The following is a 22,891-nucleotide window of genomic DNA, read 5'->3' on the forward strand; positions in this document are numbered from 1 at the left end:
AATATGATTCATATTTTATTTAAAAAAAACTATGTATAAACATACGTACTTATAGGAAAAAAAGAACTGTTAACATGTTTGTTAACTTCCGCTTTCAGAATACAGCAATGATCGACTTTCGTTTTTTTTTTATTAAAAGTCGTTGACTTTTTTTAATAGTAGACATTTGTTATTTATATGTAAATAAATAGTACCCATTTTTACTTTTCGACTACATATATTGATTTTTTATTATCTTATTTTAATGATAGATTCATTGATTGATAAAAATTAAATTTATTTTCCTCCTTTTTCAGCTAGTCGACTTTTTTTGCGATAACGACTTTTTCTGTAAAAAATCGATTGTACAAATAATCGACTTGTAGAACACTATTGTTTACATTTTTGCATTTTCTTTGTTAATCGTCTATTTTGCATCACCCTAGTTTATTGTTTGATGTAAACAAAAAACAATGAAATGACAATCAGCTGTTCGAATGCAACGATTAATTTGACATTGACGTGACATTTTCCATTTACAAGTGAAAATTTTATTGTAAAAAATTTACATTGTTCAGTTTGTTGGAAAAATTATTAAGAATTCTTGAAAATATTTGCAAATATTTAAGAAAAATATCGAAAACTATATTTAAACGATAGTGGAAAAGTGAAATATAGCAAAAATAATGCTATAAAAACGTGACGAAGAAAATTATTTCCCAAAACAGCACCAGTAAAATAAAAATAAATTAAAGAAAATCGCAAAATTATGTAAGTTTTCTGCCTCATTTATCAAAAGGCCCAATTGCAATTTACGCAGAAATTTATAAACATAAATAAACAGAAACATTTTTTTTCATAACTTGGTGGTTGCTGTATATTCAGTTTTTCTTTGGTGTACGATTTAAAAAGCAACAACAATTATGCGATCCCGCAGCAATTCAGGCGTACGCCTGGACTACTATCAACGTATTGTTCATCGTTTGATTATGAGCCATCAGGAGCCTGTAACTGGATTATTTCCAGCATCCAATATTAATTCTCATGCCTGGATCAGAGACAATGTATATTGCATATTAGCAGTGTGGGGTCTATCGATGGCCTACAAAAAGATAGCTGACCAAGACGAAGATCGTGCCAAATGTTATGAGCTAGAACAAAGTTGTGTTAAATTAATGCGTGGCTTATTAATGGCCATGATGAATCAGAAGGATAAGGTGGAGAAGTTTAAAATTACACAAAATCCTCTGGATTCTCTTCATGCTAAGTATTCTAGCAAAAATGGTCAACCCGTTGTGGGTGATGCTGAATGGGGCCACTTACAAGTCGATGCTGTGTCATTGTATCTTTTGATTTTGGCCCAGATGACAGCATCTGGTCTACAGATTGTATTCTCTTTGGATGAAGTATCATTTATACAAAATTTAGTGTTCTACATAGAGTCAGCCTATTGTATTCCCGATTATGGCATATGGGAGCGTGGAGACAAAACAAATCACGGTGAACCTGAACTTAATGCCAGCTCAATTGGTATGGCTAAAGCTGCTCTAGAGGCCATGAACGAATTGGATCTATTTGGGGCTCGTGGTGGTCCCGCTAGTGTCATTCATGTTTTGGCCGATGAAGCTCACAAGTGCCAAGCTGTTTTACAATCGATGTTGCCACGAGAATCCAACAGTAAGGAATTGGACTCTGGCCTTTTATGTGTTATCGGGTTTCCGGCTTTTGCGGTCGATGACCCTCAATTGATACGTAACACTAAAGATGCCATCTTACAGCGTTTGCAGGGTAAATACGGTTGTAAACGTTTCTTACGTGATGGCTATCGGACGCCTAAGGAGGATCCCACACGTTTGTACTACGAACGGTGGGAGTTGCGTATGTTTGAGAATATTGAGTGCGAATGGCCATTATTTTACTGTTACTTGATATTGTTTCATGCATTTCAATCTGACAAGTTGGCTGTCAAAGAATACGCTGATCGTTTAGAGGTGAGTAAGAAAAAAACAGTTGGGAACTAAAAATAAATCTGTAACTTCTAAACGAATATTCCGATTTCAATAAAATTTCCCATAGAGGAGGTGTAGTTGAGTTTAAATTTTGAATTTGAACTTTAAAGATCATGGAAGACGGAGTCTGAAGAGCCCATAGTGTGGTACTTTGGGTTTCTGTTGATGCCAAATGCTTATTCTCGATCCGATAAAAAAGAGAAATCACTTCCCGTTTTTTCCCAATTATTTTTGGTACACAAGTCTCATTAATGGCTTCAAAATAATAACTCGCATTAAGTAGCTTCATCTTGTGGTTTTCTTTGATGTTTCGTAATACAGTAGTCAAACATATATTCCAAAACAGCAAAAACTTTCGATTGATACAGCTGTCGCTGAATTTACAATCTTTGCCCGAGTATGACTCGGTTCGTCCCGGAGCGAACATCCAATTGTCGTATGGGCGTTTGTAATCCATACTTTTGACGAGTGGAAAATATAATTGGTCGATTCACGATTTCTATCATGTCAATTGGTCAATTCACGATTCCTATCATGTCACATTGTCATAATGTTCAAATCTGACTATCCGTTTAGAAGTTATTTATTTTCTATTTTTTCAGTCCCCCTACTGTGAGCCGTATTCAAAACTAAAACAAAATGTACTAATTAATAATTAACAATTGGCTATTTTTACAAAAACGTTATCCACGCCATATTTAGTACACTTTTTTCATTTTGAATATGTCTGAAAATTAACATGCACATGACAAAATAATTATATTTTTCATTTTTAACTAGTTGCTTATAGTACATGTTTATTTGTATGATTAAGAAATTTTTTGATGTAAGAAATGTTCATTATTATTAATTTCTAGAAAATAATGGTCCGTGGAGATGATGGCATACTTTTAATACCCGAAAGTTATGCCGTAACACATGATACCGTGCCACAAGAATATCAAATGCCAGGATCACAACCAAGAGAAGTTGTTGGGCGCTGTCCATTCTTGTGGGGTCAGTCATTGTTTATCTTGGGGAGATTATTACAAGAGGCACGTATTAAAATTACATACATTATGCAAAGAAAATAACATAATCCAAACAATATATATATTTCAGGGCTTCCTAGCTGTGGGCGAATTAGATCCACTGAATCGTCGTTTGGGTGCCCAGAAAAAACCTGATGTTGTCGTACAGGTTGTCATTATTGCCGAAGATAATGAAATACGTGACAAATTAGCTGAATATGATTTACATGTCCAAACTATTGCTGAGGTAGCTCCAATTGAAGTTCAACCAGCACGTGTTTTGAGCCATTTGTACACATATTTGGGTAGAAATCGTAAATTGGGTTTGACTGGTCGTAAGTCTCGCGATGTGGGTATATTAAGTACGAGTAAATTGTATTCATTAAAAGATAGAATATTTGCTTTTACGCCTCAGGTAAGTCAAAATGTGTTTAGTATATCATAGTTTAGAAATACAAATTTTTTACGTACACGTTTTATTTATTCTTTTAAATTTAGTAGTGTATTTTATTTATTTTATTTTTTACATTTTATTTCTTTAATATGCAAAATAGTTTGTCGACTTATCACGTTTTTATATCGCCTCCGATAATGAATTAATGATTGATATTTTAAAAGGCGAAATAAATTTTCTTAAGTCCGCTTGGGATTTGCTTGGACGTCCCTTGGTTACTTTAGTTTTGAAGAAAATTCATTTAGGTCTGTTTTATAATTATATATTTATTTGTTTCTTACTTTTTTTTGTGCATTATCAGTTATTTTCTCTTTAATTTTAATTGCAAGGGATGATGCATTTATTTCCTTTAATAATTTCTGTCTAATTTGAATGTTTGTTTTTCAAATCAAAAGCAAGTTCTTGTAGGTTTATAATTGGTTATGGTATTATATGTTGTTCAATTGGCAGTATTAGTGAAATTTTAAAATATTGGTATTTGAATATCTGAAATGGAATTGGAAAAGGTGTGGAAATTTTAATGTTTACAACAATATACCAGGGTAGGTAAGCAAGTCATTTCCTGTTGTCATTATCAAATAAATAGATTTGTGCTTAATAGTTTTATTATTTATTATCAAGAATAAAATATGGCCTATGCAAGGTAAAATTACCTTTTAATGACACACGTGTATATATGGTCATTTCCACAGTGAAACTAAATAAAAAAAATCAGAAAATTTGTTTTTCGACCGCATATTTATAGCACTCGGAGTTGTCATAGAAATCAATCATTGTCGGAATCGATTTGAAAACCACCAAAAATGTGCATTGGACTTATGAAATCCAATGTATTTTTTTGTTTAATCGATAAAGAATTTCATTCTAGATTGAACATAAAACCGATAACTTTCGATTTCACGAGACCGATGTACTTTTTCTGTCGTTTTCAAACTCGATTTCGAAAATGATTGGATTCTTTAACAACCTCGACTATATTGACTTATGGGAGCTATTATCATAGACACAATTATTAATATTGTCATGATCTTGATTTGTGTACGATACAATCTTTGAGTATCAATAATATTTAATAATATTTTCTTATGATAAATTTAAAAATGTTTATGAACATTTCCATTTTCTGTGGAAATGCCCATATTTAAATTTAATATATGATGCCTGAACGTAAATTCAATTTAGTAATTAAAGATTTAAAGATTAGAATTACTACATTAAAAGAAAATCACTAGTGTTTTTTAATCATTCAACAAGCATTTTACTTTCTTTGAACTAATGACTTTTTGAATTGAATGATCTTGTTTTATTTACCCTGTATTATTGATGGTTTTCAAAATGGTTATAGAAAGACTTGCTTTTGTTTACTGTATATTCCTCTTAACAGTTGTAGTTTTTTTTATTATTTATTTTTACATTTATGTTCAAATATCTTTTTCTTTCTTATTAAAAATATGATATTTTGCAATATTATTATTTGTTATTATTGTAATTTTTATTTAAGATCTACGCACACCAATAGAAATCTGAATTCACTTAACTGATTTGTGTATTGTATTGATAAAAAGAAAAACAAAAAAAAAAAAAACAATCATTGAATTTCATATTACATTTTATAAAATTTTTCGAATTAATTTAATTAGCATATCGATTATGAAGAATATTACACCACACGTGATCCTGACTTGCTTGCAAGTAATTTCACCACCAATTTAGCTTTCCTAACAAATAATTGGCGTCATATGTTAGGAAGACCCACTATAACTCTAATGGCAACACATTATATGCTAGGTAATTACCCCACAAAATCCTACAACATCCAATTAAATAAATTACTACTACATATTTATATATAATCTTATCAAAAACAAAAAAAAAAAAACAATCATAACATAATTACAATTTATATAAATTAAATCATTATTATTTCTTTTTAAAATCGCAAAGCTTTTTAAAACATATTTTTTGTTGCAGTTTGTTGAAAAAGATAATTACTTAGTTTAAAAATTGCTATTTGGTATGTTGTCCTGCATGCTTTAAAAGTGTTGTTTAGTGTTATGTTTTCAATTTAATTTAATTTTTAAGAATATGTAATCAATATTTAGTTAGATAATATACATATGTATATTTACTGTCACTAATTAATTAACAACTAAATGAGTATTTTAATTTATCATATTATGTTATAAAACATAGTTTGTTTATAAACTTTGAAATGTTATTAAAATTTTACTAAAGTTTTTATAACAAAAATGTTTGATTTTTGCTCATTAAATAAACAGTATTTATAATAACATTAATTTCGGATGGTGATACCAGATTGAAAAACGCTGTATTTATTTTATAAACGTTTTAAGTTTGATCGACTTTTGACAAAAACAGCGATTTTAGATAGAAAATAAGACAGATTGGGCACAGTATTTACTGAGTTATAGAGGATTTATGTCTACATATAGTCTTTTTCATATAAAAAATATGTTTTTGATAGAAAATAAAAGTTATCACAGATTGAGCATTGATTGATTTTTCTTTTCCAAACATCGATTTTTGATAAAAAAAAAGCAATCAGAGATTTAGCTTATTTTCCCAAAAAACAAAAACAAGAAAAAAAATTCCAAAAAAAAGTTCCAAAGTATTTTTTTGTGGAATTTTGTTCATGTTTTTGTTGTATAAAAGTGTAAACAAATCAGAGTGTAATTTTCCTTTTTTTTTAAATGAATAACCTTAGTATGTAGTTAAGGTTGTATTGTCTTTTTACATAAAAAATCGGTTTTTAATATACTTTTAAATGATCACAGATTGAGCTTATTTTCCAAACAAAAAAAAATCGCAGTATTTAATTTATAGACGTTTTAAGTTTGATTGACTTTTACAAAAACAGCGATATTCAATGAGTTACAAACGTTTTAAGTTTGGTTGGTTTTTCTTTACAAAACAGATTTTTTATAAAGAAAAATTGATCACAAATTTAGATTATTTCCCCCCCCCCCAAAAAAAAATACAGTATTAACAGCACCGTTTATTGCACCCCTCATCATGAGTGCAAGGGTATATAAAAGTTTGTCATTCCGTTTGTAATTTGTACATTTTTCAATTACGACCCCACAAAATAATATATATTCTGGATCGCTATAGATAGCGTATTCGATATAGCCATATCTGTCTGTATGTTGAAATCAACTTTTTACAAACATCAATATATTGGGAATTCGCTCGGCTCGGTTGCTATTTAAAATCGAGAAAATCAGCCCAAAACTGGCTGAGATATAGGGGAAAAAAACGTGATAACCTCGATTTTTGGCCTATTTTTTATCTATATCTGGATTACTATATCATTAATATAGACAATATGGATATCTAATCTTCAAAGTCCATTTCAACGATATAAATAAGGCTATATATAGTAAGTTGGACCTACAATGGGTCAAAATCGGGAAACATATTTTTTAATCTGATTTTTTTTTCACTAAAAAATTTTTTTTGTCACCATAACATTAAAAAAAAAATTTAAATTTTTTTTTTAAATTTTTAAAAAACAAAATTTTTATTTTTTTAAAATTTGAAAAAAAAAATTTTAAAATTTTGAAAACAATATTTTTTAAAATTTTGAATTTTTTTTTTTTAAATTTAAAAATATTTAAAATTTGTATTTTAAAGTATAAATTGGTAGGGGTATATAAGATTCGGCACAGCCGAATATAGCTTACTTGTTTTTTTATTGACTTTTTCGTAAAAAATCGATTATGAGCTTATTTTCCCAAAAAAAAACAGTAATCATAAATTGAGCTTATTTTTAAAAAAAACCTCAGTATTTTCTAAGTTTGATCGACTTGATCGTTTTAAGTTTGATTCACTGATCACAGATTTAGCTAATTTTCTCAAAAACGCAGTATTTACTGAGTTATAGACTTATTTATTTATGTTCTATAGTATTTTTCATATAAAAATTTGTTTTTTGAAAGAAAACAAATGTGATCACATATTGATCTTATTTAACAAAAAAAAAAAAAAAAAAACGCAGTATTTACAGAGTAATGAACATATTAAGTATTATTTACTTTTTCATTTAAAAAAGTAGATTTTTGATGGTGATCACAGATTGATCGTATTTTTCCCAAAAATGTAGTATTTACTGAGTTACAGATATTTTAGTTTTATTGTCATTTTCACATTTAATTTTAACACCGCTGCATATTTCTATTAATTATGATCACTTTCGGATACAATTCTATTTTGTTTTTAAACAGTTGCTACACTAAATGTTTTTAGATCACATTTCTAGATTTATTGTTAATGTACATAGATAAGTAGATTGTTACTAACATGTTCGAAATTGTATGTTTTATTTAACATTTAGCACGAAATTTGATTGTTTCTTTTTGCTAAAATAACTAAGTAATTTTTATAATTTCTCTCATTTCCCTGCTATTCATAGATCAAGACAGAATACCTTTGGCAATGATACAAACAATGCGTAAATTAAAATCGGGTTATATTAATGGCACTCGTGTTATGTTGGGTAATCTCAAGGACTTCCTAAACACATCGGCCATTACAGATTTGAGTTTCTTGGGCAGTACCGAAGATGGCTACCCAGATCGTTTACATCCTGATGTACAGACATATCTGGATGAACATTTGTTGCGTTCGTTTAGTCATCGTAATACCATGAACTTAAGAGGTGCTCAATTGCGGCCACGACATTTGAGACGCCGCATGTCCTGCAAGGGTGCTATTAAAAAAACCAGATCTATTAATGTGGATTGTAAGTTAAATGAAATTAATGTTAGAGGGTAACAAATGTACAAGTGTCTTTTTGTGTTTATTACAGCTGATAATTTGGGTATGGAGGGACCTACACCGTTGACCGAAAGGCGTTTATCATCGATAATACCACCTCCCTGGTTACAGCCTAACCAACAGAATCAAATAACTTCGTTTTCCACTACACCCGAAGGAAGTGTTAGTAATACGAATCAGAACAGATCGGAAGTGTTGATACGTGAAAATATCTATCCAATTGATATTAATCACAGCCGTTCGGCCATCGAAAAACGCAGTGAGTTTGCTAGACAACAAGAAAGTGAGTGTTGTTGTTGTAGTTTATCTTTTTTTTTTATTCTATTTTTCTATGCCCTACATCACTAAATTTATATTTTGAATTTATTTTCTTTAGTAAACTACTCTTGCAAACATAGCATTTGTACTACACTTGAGCAAATTGAAAAGGCAAAAAATAACAATTTTGTAGTATGTATGTTTGAAGAAGACTTTTTTTCTATTTGAAAGAATTTTAAAATTTATTTACTTTTTCATAAAAATTCGATTTTGAATAAAAAATAAAAGTAAAGAATGATCTTAGATTTTTGATAGAAAATTAAAATGTTTACAGATTCAGCTTATTTTCCTAGTTTTATTGACTTTTTCATATAAAAATTGATTTTGATGGTTGGTGATATTAAGAATGAATAAAAAAGATATATTTTTAATAGCGATCATATTTTGCCCAAAAATTTAGTTATAATTGAGTCAGGCGCAGATCCGGGTCAACCAATTTGAAGTAAATTAAAATTTATTTTCCATTTTTCTTTTTTTCCATTTTTATAGTAATACTTTTCTGTTTTGGGGTAGGGAAATTTTCTTTTTTCACCCACTCCCCGCATGAATTGAGTTATATTGTATTTTTGCCATACAAAATCGATTATTTCCTTACAAAAAATTATTATTTTTTGTTAAAAATATAAGTAATCACAGATTGAGCTTATTTTTCCAAACAAATTCAATATTTATTGAGTAATGAACGTTATAAAAATAAGGCGATTTTTGATGATGATCACAGATTGAACTTATTTCTCCAAAAATATAGTATTTACTGAATTATAGGACGTTTAATGTTTTAATGTCTTTTTCACATAATAAATGGATTTATAGAAAATAAAAGTGATGGCTGATTGAACTTATTTGCCCAAAAATCGCAGTATTTTCTCAGTTATAAATTTTTAAAGTTTGATTGACTTTTCCTTTGAAAGCAACGTATTGTTTACTTGTAATATGGTTATTTTGGGCCTATAAGGCTTGATATTACATAAATGAAATAAACTATTATTCCAGTGTGTGGTGTAGGGTACATTTGTGTACCATTTCTATTATTTTGGTTAACTCTTTTCAGTTTATTTGATGCAATTTTTTTTTTATTTTTATTTTCATATACAATTGATTTACACAAAATTTGTATGTAACGTGAATATTTTGTTGAATTGTTTTATTATTTCGGCTTGTGTAAATGTTAAAATTCTTGTAAATAACAATATGCTAAAATAGTCAACAATGTTCCTAAAATTCTTGTGCAACGTCACCGTCCGGAAACAAATTTTGCCGACACAGAAGTGGAAGAGTTAATAGCCATGCTGAGAGAAACGGAAAATCTTGAAGAACAAGGCGATATATTACAATATTTGGTTGATACACAAGGATTAGATTTCAATACAGGTATGTTGAGTTATTACGCAATATTTAAATAAATCAACAAATTTGTTATTTTATTTTATTTAATACAAATTATAATCTAACTTAAAAGTAATTTACTCTAAACACAATTTTATATACATACATACATATTACTCCAACCACATCCAAAACAAAAGTACCCTTGTCCCAGTCCAATGTTTTCTTTTTCTTGTCACTTTATGTTTTCATTTAAAACATCACTTTCTTCTATCTTTCTCAAAATCATTTTTCAAGTATTTTTCCATCATTAATTTAATTTTATGTTTTACCTAAAACTTGTTTTTTTGATAATGTCGTTGTGAATTTATTTTTTGATTACTATTGATCATTAGCCGGCTTAGGACTTAAACATAAATCATCATCGTCCACTTCCTCCTCTTCTGGTAAGTTCAAGTTTAATGTCCTAAATTGTTATGTTGACCCACCATCAAATTATTATAATAATAAAATCCTCCTACCAATGCAGAGGCACTTGCAATAAATTCTTTATTTCAACTATATCATTCTGTGGGGCTTTTTATATTTAATTTTTAAAACATTATTTGGTGTCTTGTGTTTAATTTATTAGTGCGAGTAATGTTTCCCTATTAAATATTGTGTATGTAATTGGGTATTTTAGTTGTTACATATTACTTTTATTCATTTTTTTTTATTATTATTTATATACCCCCATATTCGAAAATGTTTCTTAAAGTTAAACATGGTTTACAAGAGGAATTTTGTATGAAAAAAGCTCTAAGTAAACCATTGTTAACTTTAATGAACGTTTTTGAATATGGGGGATAGTTTTTAGTGTGGTTGATTTGTGAATTTATGTTTAAATACTTTTTCCACCACTAGAATTTACTTACACAGCACACACTTCAAATTTTATTAGAAACATAATTGGTTGATCGTAGAACTTACTCATCACTGTTATATCTATGTATTTTTCATCATTTAATTTCTAGTATGCCAATTAAAGACTGAGATCAGTTAGCACAGATTTTACACAGATCAATTTTTAAACTAAGAAATAAAGAATAAATTTAAAATTTTGAGTTTCTTTTTATCAATTTTTAATGAAATCGGAATTTTTCCAGTTAAAACATTACCATGAATGTCAAACACATAAGTTTGTCATTCCGTTTGTAATTTCTAAATTTTTTATTTGTGATTCCACAAAGTATATATTCGGGATCGTGATAGATAGCGGAGTCGATATAACCATTTCCATCTGTATGTTGAAATAAACTTTCCACAAATAGCTTGCAATATATCCGCTATAGACTCATTTAAAGTCGTGGAAATTGATCCACTAATGGTTGAGATATAAGGAAAACCTTTTTAACAAATTTTTTTTTCACCAATAAAATTTTTTTGCCATATCATTTTTTTCATTAATAAATTAAAAAAAAAATACTTATATTAACAAAACATAAGGACATTTATAATTAAATGTATACGGGCAATAAATGTAAGCTTCTATATCGAGCAAGTAGTCAAAATAACGCTGTATGAGTGACTTACAGCATGAAAGCGATACACCAACCAAATTGATTTGCAAGCGTAAGCCTGCTTTGGCCAGTCCATATTAGATATTAGATACACATACTAAAATAGTCGCCTGGCCGGTAAACCCAGACATACATGCCCCTACAGTGCGGAGCCTAACAACTGAATTTTAGGCCAATGGTTTGGCCATGAGGTCAGCCGCCAGTCAGTTCAATATGGTACTTCACACTATCCTACAGCTTAAGTTCCACCCCAAGAGATAACGAGCTGCGTTCTCTGGGGATTCCCACCAAGTCCATTGTCATTGCTTAGTGATGTTTGTAGGAATTGTGTATTTCTATAAGAATCAGATATAAATATAGAGTCATACAAAAATACACATAGAGCGGAAACTAGAAAAAAACTCAAACAAAAAATTACACAAAATCATCACACATACCAGTGTTGATTTTTTTTCACATATATTTTATTTATTAATACGTTCTCACCACTTAAGTTTTTGACAACTGAGTTAGGTCCTTGACAGTTTCCGATCTATGTGTATTTATCTATGTATAGAGTTACGAGAAAGACATTTTCTTCGTACTGATTTTTTAAGTTGATAATTACATAAATAACAATTATTTTCAGTCTCTGGTTATAAGACATTTTTATACAGTTTTTAGATCTAAAGTGTTTAATGTATAGACTAGTTTAATTGATCTCAGTCTTTTCATAAGAATCACAAAAAATGGGGCAATACCATTAATGGACTCAAATTGGAGGAGATTTTTTATCAGTGATTGAATTTGAAACATTCCCAGGCAGAAATTACAACTCTTATAAATATTCTATACCATTACAATACCGTAACTGCAAAATTACTATTCTTTCAAAATTATGTACTACTACAATACAACTGTACCTCCACAATATAAAACAACAAAAACAAGAATTTACCGTAAAGCGTAGTATTTTGAAAATAAGAGGCGGGGGACGATTAAATCTTCGTTATTTTAAAAACATTTATTTCAGTTTTCATTATTTGGGAATATTGGAGATGATGACAAAAATACGTTATGTATGTATTGTAATAAAAATGTTTCCTCTGTGTAAAGTTGATATAAATCTTCAAATAAAATTACAATGTTTCTCCTTAAATGCAAGGACTTTTAAATATTTATTGTATGTATACATAAAATACTTTGCCTAACAGTGATGTTTAAAAATCAAAACTTAAAATAAATTATTTTTTTTATACATTGGAACTTGAACACCGTACACATGCTTTTAAAAAATTCCTAACCAAAATAATTAAAAAAAAAATTATACAAAAATCTTTTGGAAAATTCATAACTATTTTAACATTTTTCTATTTAATTTTCTCTTCTTTTTCTATAAACTCTATATGAAAAATCTTTTTGGTTGTTTGGTTTTAAATGTAACTCTTTCATAAATCTCATACAAATTCATCCATAAACGAAATTGGCTGTATAACAAAATACTATTTGGGCTGCTAATGTTAATAATGCTTTATAAAATAATAAATAAATTAAAAAAAAATTTCGCATTAAAAAATCAAATAATATATATTTATTGATATATATCACTCATATTTTGCATGTAAATAAATATGTGTTAATGTTTAAACAAAAAAATACGAATAAAAAATCAAAAGTAATTGATCCAACCCTTGTGGAGGAATCATTCGATGAATTAGCTTTTAAAAGTGCTGCAACTAAGCCTCCATTACCATCATCTGCACTGTTGATGGTGCCCACTGAGTCAGCAACTTCTATTAATATCAACAATGTCAATGTTATTAATTCCTCTCAATCTGAAGGCATGCTGGAAGAGGGACGTGTTGTTACTGTTCGCGATTTACTAAAGGGTTTGTATGAAAAGGCCTGTCAACAGAAACTATGGGGTCTCGTGCGTCATACCGCCGGTATGTTGGGTAAGCGTGTGGAGGACTTGGCTAAAGCCGTAACCGATTTATTGGTACGTCAGAAACAAGTGACTGTGGGCATGCCGCCGAATAATGAATTTACCATAACGGCACCTTTGCCGGAAGCCGATTTGAGGCAGTTGATACATGATGTTAGTATTTCAGGTGATTTTCTTCTTTATTCAATTAACTTTAAATGAGTATTTCTTATTTTGCAGGCTTATGGAGATGATGAAAGTACAGCCATGTTAACACAAGAGCTAATGGTTTATTTGGCCATGTTTATACGCACCGAACCACAATTGTTCCATGAAATGTTGCGTCTTAGAGTTGGTCTCATTATACAAGTTATGGCCAAAGAATTGTCGCGTACTTTGAATTGTGATGGTGAAGCGGCCTCGGAACATTTATTGAATTTGTCACCATTCGAAATGAAAAATCTCTTATATCATATCTTAAGTGGCAAGGAATTTGCCGTAAGCAGTGGTAGGTTTTATTAAATAATTAAAGTTGTTCAGCATTAATAAATATTTATTACAACTATTTTCAGTGGCTCGAGGCAATCTATCGATTGTTAGTTGTAAATCGAGTCGTGTTAGCAAGAAAAGTCAAATTGGTTTGGGTGATCCAGAGGGTGAAGATGCCCTAATAGCCAGTATTGATGACAGACAGGGACAATGGTTACGTAGACGTCGTCTAGATGGTGCCCTCAATCGTGTACCGCGCGATTTCTATTCACGTGTCTGGTCGGTTTTGGAGAAATGTCAAGGTTTGGCCATAGAGGGTCGTATTTTACAACAGAGTTTAACCCAAGAAATGACTCCGGGTGAGTTGAAGTTTGCTTTGGAAGTGGAGACAGCCTTAAATCAAATACCCCAACCGGAATATCGTCAATTGGTGGTGGAGGCTTTAATGGTTTTAACCCTGGTAACCGAACACAATATGGTACCCAATTTGGGTGGTATTATATATGTCGAACATTTGGTGCACAAAGCCAATCAATTGTTTTTGGAAGACCAACGCAAGGTCCAGGGCGACGCTACACTCTGTTGTGCCAAATCTAAAGATGGTAAGGAACAGCATCAGGCTGCTTCGGGTATGCTGTTGTGTGGTGGTGCTGCCTATATTTGTCAACATTTATATGACAGGTGTGTACGATTTTTTAACTACTTTTAACGTTATTGCCTGACTATATTATAAAGCCCATATTCATAAACAATGGGGTTAATTTTATAATATTAAATTCTAAAAACCAATAATATTGTTTCTCATTTTAGTGCTCCCAGTGGCAGTTATGGCACCATGACCTATATGGCTCGTGCCGTGGCTTTGGTCTTGGATTGTCTTCCTAAGCATGGTGAAATGGAATGCGCTATATCTTAATCAAGTTTTTTTTCGAAAGTGAAAAGTGTTATGCTTTAATTTTGCTGAATTTTAAGTTTTACCCATTACAACACACACACACATTACAGAAAAGTGTTTTTTTAGTTGTTAAAATATATTTATTAGTTTTATTTTGTTTTTATAACAATGTGTTAAGAAATTTTACTCGAAATTTTTGTTGAATTTTATGAATTTATTTTATAATTAAGCTGAATAATTTAAAAATAACACCTACATACATATTTTATTTACACCATTCTATTTGTTTTGCTTAGAACAAAATAATTAAATGCTAGAAAATTAAAACAAAAATTTGTTTCATTTGAGTGGCGCATAGTGGTTTAAAAATAATTCGGTAGTTTGAACGATTTGAGATATCTTAATGAAATTTCATATAGTTTTGAAATAATATTTCACAAAGTTTTTAGCTGTTTTGATTTTGTATTGGCAACAAAATTTATTAAATTCTCTGGCCCTTTTAGAGGCTCAGTATTTGGTTGGATTCCCTATGTTTTTTTCGGCCTGTCACTGAATTGGAATTAATTCCGTATTTCGCTTCTTCAGAAAAAATATAACAAAAATTTCTTTCGGAATGAAATCGCATTCAGGAATTTATATTTCTTTGTAATTATTTGTTTTTCTAAAATTTTTAATCAATTTCAATTTTGTTTTAATATAAAAACCGCTGTCAAATTAAAATCAGAAATAGAGAATTATTAAATATGTATTTTTGGATTAAATAAATTACTCGGAATCTGAAGAACCTAATAAAAACGGTATTGAAACCATTCCGAACAAAATGTATGACAGGCCTTTATATTACACAAAAATCGAATCTACCAGTTTATTTAAATATTTGTAATTTCATTTCCATTTGTTTTCTATATACATCTGCATGACCACAATGTGGCATCACCAGTAATCTGTTTAATTTCTAATCAAACAAAATGTGTGACAGGCCTGTATATTGCTGCTTCACGGTGACATGGATTAAACCAATAAATAATCAATCGTTTGTGGTTAAAATCACAACATTCGCAAAAATGCCACTGCTGCTTATGTAAACATTTGTTGCTTTATTTCATTCATTCCTGCAATTTCGCATACGACAATAATAATAACACCTTATTTCCGGTTTGGTATAATATCGCAACCCTTTCACAACAACAGCAAATTCGCTGTTAGGTCTGTATAAATAATAGTGTTAAATGGAAATTGGCTGTACTATGTACCAACAATAATGTAAGTTTTCTAAATTTTTTTGATACTCTTAAAATTTAATTGAAATATATGTATGTATATCGGTCATTTGCTGCTACAACGTCATAATTAAAAAAAAAACAAATTTCGAGTTAATACCACCATTGCATAGTAAATAAATTATTTAAATAACTGAAAAAGTCTTGTGAACTAACTACTAAAATTACATGCAGGATGTTTTTAAATTACCAAATTCAATACAATAACTTTAATACACAGAAATCAAATCTACCAGCCAATTCAAATATCTGTTGCTTCATTTCCGCTTGCTTTCTACGTACATCCGCATGACCACAATGTGGCATCACCAGTTTCCCTATCCTCTTCCCTTATTTTTAATAATTTTCTCCATTTCCTCTTTATACTACACTTCTACACAATATGGCAACCCCTTAATCATGACAATAATTTTGTTGCTTTTATTTTTTTGTATTTTGTCTCTTTAGCTTATTTTTGTTGTTCTTTTCTAACGGCATTTACAGACGCGTTCGGCTTAATGCAGCAAAGTGGAAAATCAAGTGAATTTCTGATTAATTGTATTAAAATAATAATAAATCGAATAAAATTAATAGAAAATGTAATTAAAAAGATGTCATTGTTATGTTTATTAAGTATAAATTAAATAAATCATTGAAATGTGTTTGAGAAAAGCTCTTGTTTTGCGCACCATTTTGAGTGCAGCATACAAATGCATCCATTTGTTAAATCTATTAAAAAATTAGAAAATCTTTATAAACAGTTACAAAAAAGAGAAATATCTGTTAATTTATTGCAATGAAAGTAAAAGTCTTTGAAAAAATATATGAAAATGAAGAAAAAGTTGAAATGTTTGCGGAAAGCCAAAGTGTCTAGTTTAATGGCCTGATGCTTTCATAGTGTCGTTTCGGTTTCGTTAAAAATATCTCTGTCGGTTATATTTACCTCAATATTGTTAAATTGTTCCTTTAAATCCAAGTTCAAAAGCGTCAAAGCTAAAAAAAATCCTCCGGCTACTTAAAGGCTAAAGCATCTGCCGGGAAAGTTTGTCCTTTTATTATAAATCAATTACATTTTATCGCGAAGTAAATTTAATACGTGTCCGCTGTAGGTATAATGAAAAAGAAATTCTAGTTAAATCCCGCGAGTTTTTCTTAGCAAGTCCTCAAGTCTTGATGGTCAATTTTGCGTAATTTTTCGAGTCAAATGTTCGGTCGTTTACTAAAATTTCATGTGCCTATAATTTTATATTGTATATTGCTCTTTTTATGAAATCATTGAATGCGCAGAAAAGCAATTAAAATATCACTCTCAAGATAATTGGTAAGGTAAGTCAAATATCCACATTTAAATTTATAATCTTCTATGTAGTCCCTCACTTATTTACTTCCCTTAATCACTAAAATCCAAGGTTGGCTTATTCGGTAATTGTAGTTATTTCGGTAATATTAGCTGAGCTTAAACCATGCTCAAACCGTAAATATCTCCTAAAATAATTACCCAGCCTTATCATGGAAGGAATTAGTGTTTTACGCCATGGACAGTTCCGTACTAGATTAAAAAAACGTTAAAACGAAACTGTCGATGGCGTAAAATGCCAATGTCTTACACGATATGAAAAGTGTCTGGTATTTTTTTTTTTTAAATTTTACGAGGGATTACCTAAAACCGGTTTCATTAAAAAACCGACTTATATTTCAGTATCTGAAACTTTTAAAAGAATAATTAACAAAAATCGCAGCCGTATAAGCCCATATTTTTGTTAAACACTTCCTCCTTCCGTCTTTAATAAAACAATTCGATATTTTTTTTAGTAATTTTTTTTTATATATTGATAGATTTTTATGTAATTTTTGTTCAGCAGAAAATTTAAGTGAGTTTTTTTCTGTTTATTGTATTGGTAATACGCAAAACGGTTTTGGTTTTTATTGATTTTATAAATGTTCTTAGAAATTAAAGACACATCTTCAAGCATTTTATAAAAAAAATATACATATTTTAAATATACTACTTTCCAAACAAAATGCTTAAAAGTCCAAGCTAAGCTGACTTTATTCGCCAAGTAAGTTAAAATGATTAAAAGAAGAGATTTTAAACATAGAACATTAAATGAATCAAAAAGATAATACAATTAAAAATAAAGAATTCATAACAGCAGGATCAGGGGTGTTAATTAAATAAACGTTAGTTTGTTTTTTTTTTTAACAAAAAAGTGATTGATTAAATTAAGTAGTTTATAAAATGTGGAGAACATCATGAGTTTTTATGCAAAGGATGATGGAAAAGTAAAAAAAAGAATAGCTTAACAATAGCCACGATCGGGTACACGTCTTCTGGGTGCACACTTAATAATGTTATCTACACGTAAAATCATTTCGGCGGCCTCAGCGGCTGACAAAAGGACTTGACGTTTAACAGCAAATGATTCGGTGATGCCTAATTCCTTCATATCACCCACTTTGCCCTTGTCCATATCAAGGCCAGCTGTTGCAATGCCTTGGGCATGAGCAGCTCTTAATTCGGAAACCAATTGAGCGGAATCGTAGCCAGCATTGTCAGCAATAGCAGTGGGTAAAGCCAAAAGAGCACCTAATAATAGAAAAATGAAAATTTAATTATTTTTTATAGTAAAAAGAAAAAAATATTTTGAAAACTTACGTGCAAATGCTTCCATGGCAATAGCTTCCTTGCCTGCGGTTTCAGCAGCCTTTTTAAATACAGCGTTGGCCATTAAAGCTTCCGAAGAACCACCACCATAAATAATACGTGACTCCTTAACGGTAGCAGCCAAAACGCACAAAGCATCATGCAACGAACGATCGGCTTCATCCAAAATTTGTTGTGTAGCACCACGAATAACAATGGTACAAGCTTCACCCAATTTAACACCACTGAAACGCATGAGAGTGTCTTCTCCAATCATAATTTGTTCAATCACATCACATTCACCCAATTTCACCAAAGCGGGATTTTCGAAAGTCGATACAATTTCACCTCCGGTAACCAAAGCCAAACGTTCAATGCCATCAAAGTCAGCATGTTCAATGGCCATAACACCAGCATCGGCAAACAATTGTTCGGGATAGTTGTAAATCAATTGACGATTGATGAATACGTTACAGTTGTGATTTAAGATCTTTTGTACTTTATCCTTCATTTTCTCTTTTTCGGCCAATTCCAAATCAGCAATCTTTGCTAAGCTGTCGACCTTAATGGTACTGCCGAACACTTTGATTTTGTCAGTGTCCATAGGGGTGTTGGCAATGAGAATTTTAGCATTTTCAATCTGGAAAATGAAATCATATAGAAATTAGGTTTGAATACATAAGATTTCTCAGTAAATAACTATCCCTTAATACACTTTTCGAAATTTTTTATCCGAAACATTTGTTCGGACTCTTTTTTTGTAATAATTTTTAATTTCACAATGTACTATGTTATTTAAGCATTAAATGAATGGTAGATTTTAGTTTATTTTTTTCTCTACTGATAGCTTTGATGATTTGTTAATACACCATCAAACTCGTCAAAATGGCTGTGATATGAAATTTTAATTAAACATAATTCACAACCAATTTGACGGTCTGAGAGTGTACATTTTATATACTGATACTGAACTGAAATAAATATTTAACTTTATAAAATAAATAAACAATTTGAACTTACTCTCTGTGGTTGATGTACACCTGGTTTTTTGTCCAGCAAGAAACCTTCATCCAAAAATGAATCATCCAAGGTACCACCGCTCTTCTTAATGATTTGAATGGCGTGTAATTCACCAGAGCCCTTCAAGCGCAAAACAGCATCGACAGCTAAATTGGCAAAGAAGTCCTTGTGCTGATGCAAAATCTTTGAGGACAATGTAGTGCGGGCAATATTCATAAGATCTTCTTTGAATTTAGCATCATTGGCAGAGTTGTCTTGTGAGGATTGGATAAGAGCTTCACGAGCCACCTTGGTGGCCATACGCCAACCAGCAATAATAATTTGTGGATGAAGCTTTTGATCAATCAGCTTTTCAGCTTCACGCAAAAGTTCAGCAGCTAATACAGTAACGGAAGTAGTGCCATCGCCAACTTCTTCGTCTTGGACACGAGACATATCGACTAAAATCTTGGCTGCAGGATTGTCAACACCAACAGAACGCAAAATAGTAGCACCATCATTGGTAACGCTCACTTTGCCAGCTTCGCGACCATGGGCCACCAAGATTTTGTCCATACCTTTAGGGCCCAAGGTACTTTTAACCAAATCTCCAATAGCAATGGCGCCTATGAAAGAAGATAGACGAGCCATCTCGGCTTTCTCTTCTTGTGCCTCATTTTTGAGAACACGTACAGGATTTAAAGACATCTCCTATAAATTTATACAAAAAAAAAACGCTATTAGCAAACAACCATCAACATCTGGTAACCCACGCCACTTTAAAAAGGCGTTTAAAACAGGAATACGGCCGCTTCTAAACATAACCTTACTTATTTCCATGAAAAATATCTCTTTTACTTAATTTTCTCTTTTAAGTTCCAAAAAATCCTTGCATATTTTCAGAAGAGTAAATTTAAACTTGTCTAAACGAAGAGTATGATTCATCTTTAAACACGCTGTTTTATGTCTCATGCAGAATACAAAAAAAAACTCAAAGTATGAAATTAATTTCTGTCTATCTCTATAAATTAAACAAATTTCTTTAATTTAACTACATAATATTTGTAAAATTCTTGTGATTTCCCTGAATTTCTATTGCATTTTAGAAGAATCTGGAATAAAAACCTCACGTGCATTTTTCTTTTCTTCTTTTATTCATCCACCATTACACAGCTTGTATGTGAGACTCATTCTTTTTACCCCGCCGCAAATTGTTAATTTAATGATGCGGTCATTGTGCTTCTCAATACACATCGTTTTTCTTTTTCATTCTTTTTTCTACTCAACACCCGGCAATTTTGATGCGTTTTATTTTCACAAATATCACATAAATTTATTATAATTAGCTTTCGAATCATTCACTGTGATGTAAACTTATAGTTTTTATTTATAATTTAAAAATATATTGCAATAATTTACCATTTTTATTAAAAAATTTGATTCACTATTATGTTTTCTGTTCACAGCCAAAGAAAACACCCGTATGGTAAAAAATGAAAATGGCGAATGACATGAGTATGTTTTACAGGGTTGTATTTTAGTTATGCATCAGTGATGGGTTCAATACAGAGATGCCAATTAATACACAAACTTTTTTACACCCACCAGCAAAAAGATGAGGGGGTATATTGGATTTGTCAGTCCGTTTGTAACATATCGAAATATTGTTCGTGGAACCAAATATATACATGGTATTTACAAAATGCTAAGATGAGTTGGTCAGACTGTCTGTTGAAGGCATGGTGGGCTTCAAGGAAAGGATAAAATTTTCACCAAATATTCTGTGTTGATCAGAAATGTTTTGTATTGAAAATGGATATTTGATATTTTTCAAAAATTTGTTGCTATGTTATTTAAATATATTGCATATAATACCATAAAATTTAGCACACGTTTGATAAAAGTACAAGCTCTGTAGGAAATGGTAAGAATCGGTTCATGATTTTTCCAAGACCCCATATACATTTCTTCCCGGAATGAATGGACACCATTCAAAATTCAGCAAAAATAAGTTGCATATAAAATAAATCACAAAACTATGATTTGTTCGGATCGATCCATATTTGAGTCATATACTCCACTTTTTGACGATCAGTCCATAATTCCATAGCTTCCATATAAGATCCACTCCCGAGAAAAATTTAACAACCATAAAACTATCATATAAACAACCATTAATATAGTTATTAAGGTATTGAACCAAATTAAACCAAAATTAGTATCAAATACATAGATCTCAAAACACAATATTTTATGACGATCTCCCTTAATAGCTCATAGCTACCATATAAGGCCCAAATCCGAAAACCCAAATTTGTTTCAAATATGCAAAAATCTTACAATTGGATTTTATGACTATCGATCCATAATTATACATACATATCTACTCAATAAGGACCACACCTGGAAAACAGATTTCTCCCCATCAAATTATTTGTCATATATCCATAATATTGCCTTTCAAGTTTTAATACACTCACACTTTTAAAAATTGAAACTAACTTGTATTCAATTTCTTATTCAAGTTGGTGTTTTAATTTTCAATCAAGAAAACACCTGATTACATTTTTTGCACAATTTGTACTAAAATTGTTATCAAGTTGCGTGCAGCCTACATCGCAGCTTTCAACTTTTGTAAATTTTGACAAACAGTACATATATGTAAAAGACTATCAAGGAAAACTTGATCGTGTGGCTGCAGTGTAAAGGCCTAGAAGGAAGGAAATGGACAAAATCGGTACAACCAAAAACAGTTTAGAACAAAATGTCCGCACAACGTTTAAAAACAATTGAAGTACAAATACACCTAGAAAATTGAAATATTGTTAAATCAATCCGGTTGCCAAGAAATCATTTTGAAAAATATATTTCTTGTTTACACGATAGTTCAGAAAACTAATCGGATGAACCAGATAAATGTTTTTGTGCCAAACACACAACAATCGGTGCCCGTATTAAGTTAGTGGTGGGTATATAAGATTTGGCACAGACGAATACAACATTTTTAATTGTTTAGTTAAATTTTAGAATTTTCAGTGGGAAGAATTTTATATTATTTCCTTCTATTCTGTTTAATTTTTAATGAAAAAGATTCAAAATATAGTTTTTGGTTTACAGTGTTATAAAATTTTACCATGTTATTTAGCAGATGAAAGTCTATTTAAAAAACTATTCAATTTAATTCTAGGAGATATTTACTAATACACATAAAGACTTTTAAGTCATATAAACTCCTAAACTAGAAAAAAAC

The 22,891-nt window shown here is 30.4% G+C and overlaps 2 protein-coding genes across 8 annotated transcripts; one reads left to right on the plus strand and one right to left on the minus strand.

Annotated features, from left to right (window-relative positions):
* Nucleotides 1–528: 528 nt before the first annotated feature.
* Nucleotides 529–15,072, plus strand: LOC135959125 (probable phosphorylase b kinase regulatory subunit alpha). 7 transcript variants are annotated; one of them, XM_065510155.1, is made up of 13 exons: nucleotides 529–750; nucleotides 865–1,970; nucleotides 2,846–3,022; nucleotides 3,090–3,413; nucleotides 3,553–3,697; nucleotides 7,885–8,214; nucleotides 8,281–8,532; nucleotides 9,771–9,938; nucleotides 10,289–10,339; nucleotides 13,108–13,529; nucleotides 13,596–13,863; nucleotides 13,928–14,525; nucleotides 14,655–15,072. In XM_065510155.1, exons 2-13 carry the CDS (start codon nucleotides 903–905, stop codon nucleotides 14,758–14,760), a joined length of 3,909 nt encoding a protein of 1,302 aa, XP_065366227.1. In that variant the 5' UTR covers nucleotides 529–750; nucleotides 865–902; the 3' UTR covers nucleotides 14,761–15,072. The 7 variants fall into 7 exon arrangements, with proteins under 7 accessions (XP_065366227.1, XP_065366228.1, XP_065366226.1 ...); XM_065510156.1 differs by lacking the exon at nucleotides 3,553–3,697 and adding an exon at nucleotides 5,093–5,240 and having other exon boundaries at nucleotides 8,281–8,508; XM_065510154.1 differs by lacking the exon at nucleotides 3,553–3,697 and adding an exon at nucleotides 5,093–5,240 and having other exon boundaries at nucleotides 530–750.
* A 2,960-nt stretch (nucleotides 15,073–18,032) lies between these two features.
* CCT2 (chaperonin containing TCP1 subunit 2) lies at nucleotides 18,033–21,158 on the minus strand. Its single transcript, XM_065506856.1, has 4 exons — nucleotides 21,061–21,158; nucleotides 19,663–20,352; nucleotides 18,655–19,282; nucleotides 18,033–18,585 (listed from the first exon to the last, which is right to left on the minus strand). Exons 1-4 carry the CDS (start codon nucleotides 21,061–21,063, stop codon nucleotides 18,299–18,301), a joined length of 1,608 nt encoding a protein of 535 aa, XP_065362928.1. The 5' UTR covers nucleotides 21,064–21,158; the 3' UTR covers nucleotides 18,033–18,298.
* Between the last annotated feature and the right edge of the window lie 1,733 nt (nucleotides 21,159–22,891).

Source organism: Calliphora vicina, chromosome 4 (genome assembly GCF_958450345.1).
Source record: "Calliphora vicina chromosome 4, idCalVici1.1, whole genome shotgun sequence".
Classification (NCBI taxonomy): domain Eukaryota; kingdom Metazoa; phylum Arthropoda; class Insecta; order Diptera; family Calliphoridae; genus Calliphora; species Calliphora vicina.

Coding starts and splice junctions, on each gene's coding strand:
- CCT2 (XM_065506856.1), bottom strand. Junction 19,283..19,662: donor GTGTACATCAACCACAGAGA/GTAAGTTCAAAT, acceptor TTCATTTTCCAG/ATTGAAAATGCTAAAATTCT. Junction 18,586..18,654: donor TGCCATGGAAGCATTTGCAC/GTAAGTTTTCAA, acceptor TTCTATTATTAG/GTGCTCTTTTGGCTTTACCC.
- LOC135959125 (XM_065510154.1), top strand. CDS start 903: ATGCGATCCCGCAGCAATTCAGGCGTACGCCTGGACTACTATCAACGT. Junction 1,971..2,845: donor AATACGCTGATCGTTTAGAG/GTGAGTAAGAAA, acceptor ATTAATTTCTAG/AAAATAATGGTCCGTGGAGA. Junction 3,023..3,089: donor TGGGGAGATTATTACAAGAG/GCACGTATTAAA, acceptor TATATATTTCAG/GGCTTCCTAGCTGTGGGCGA.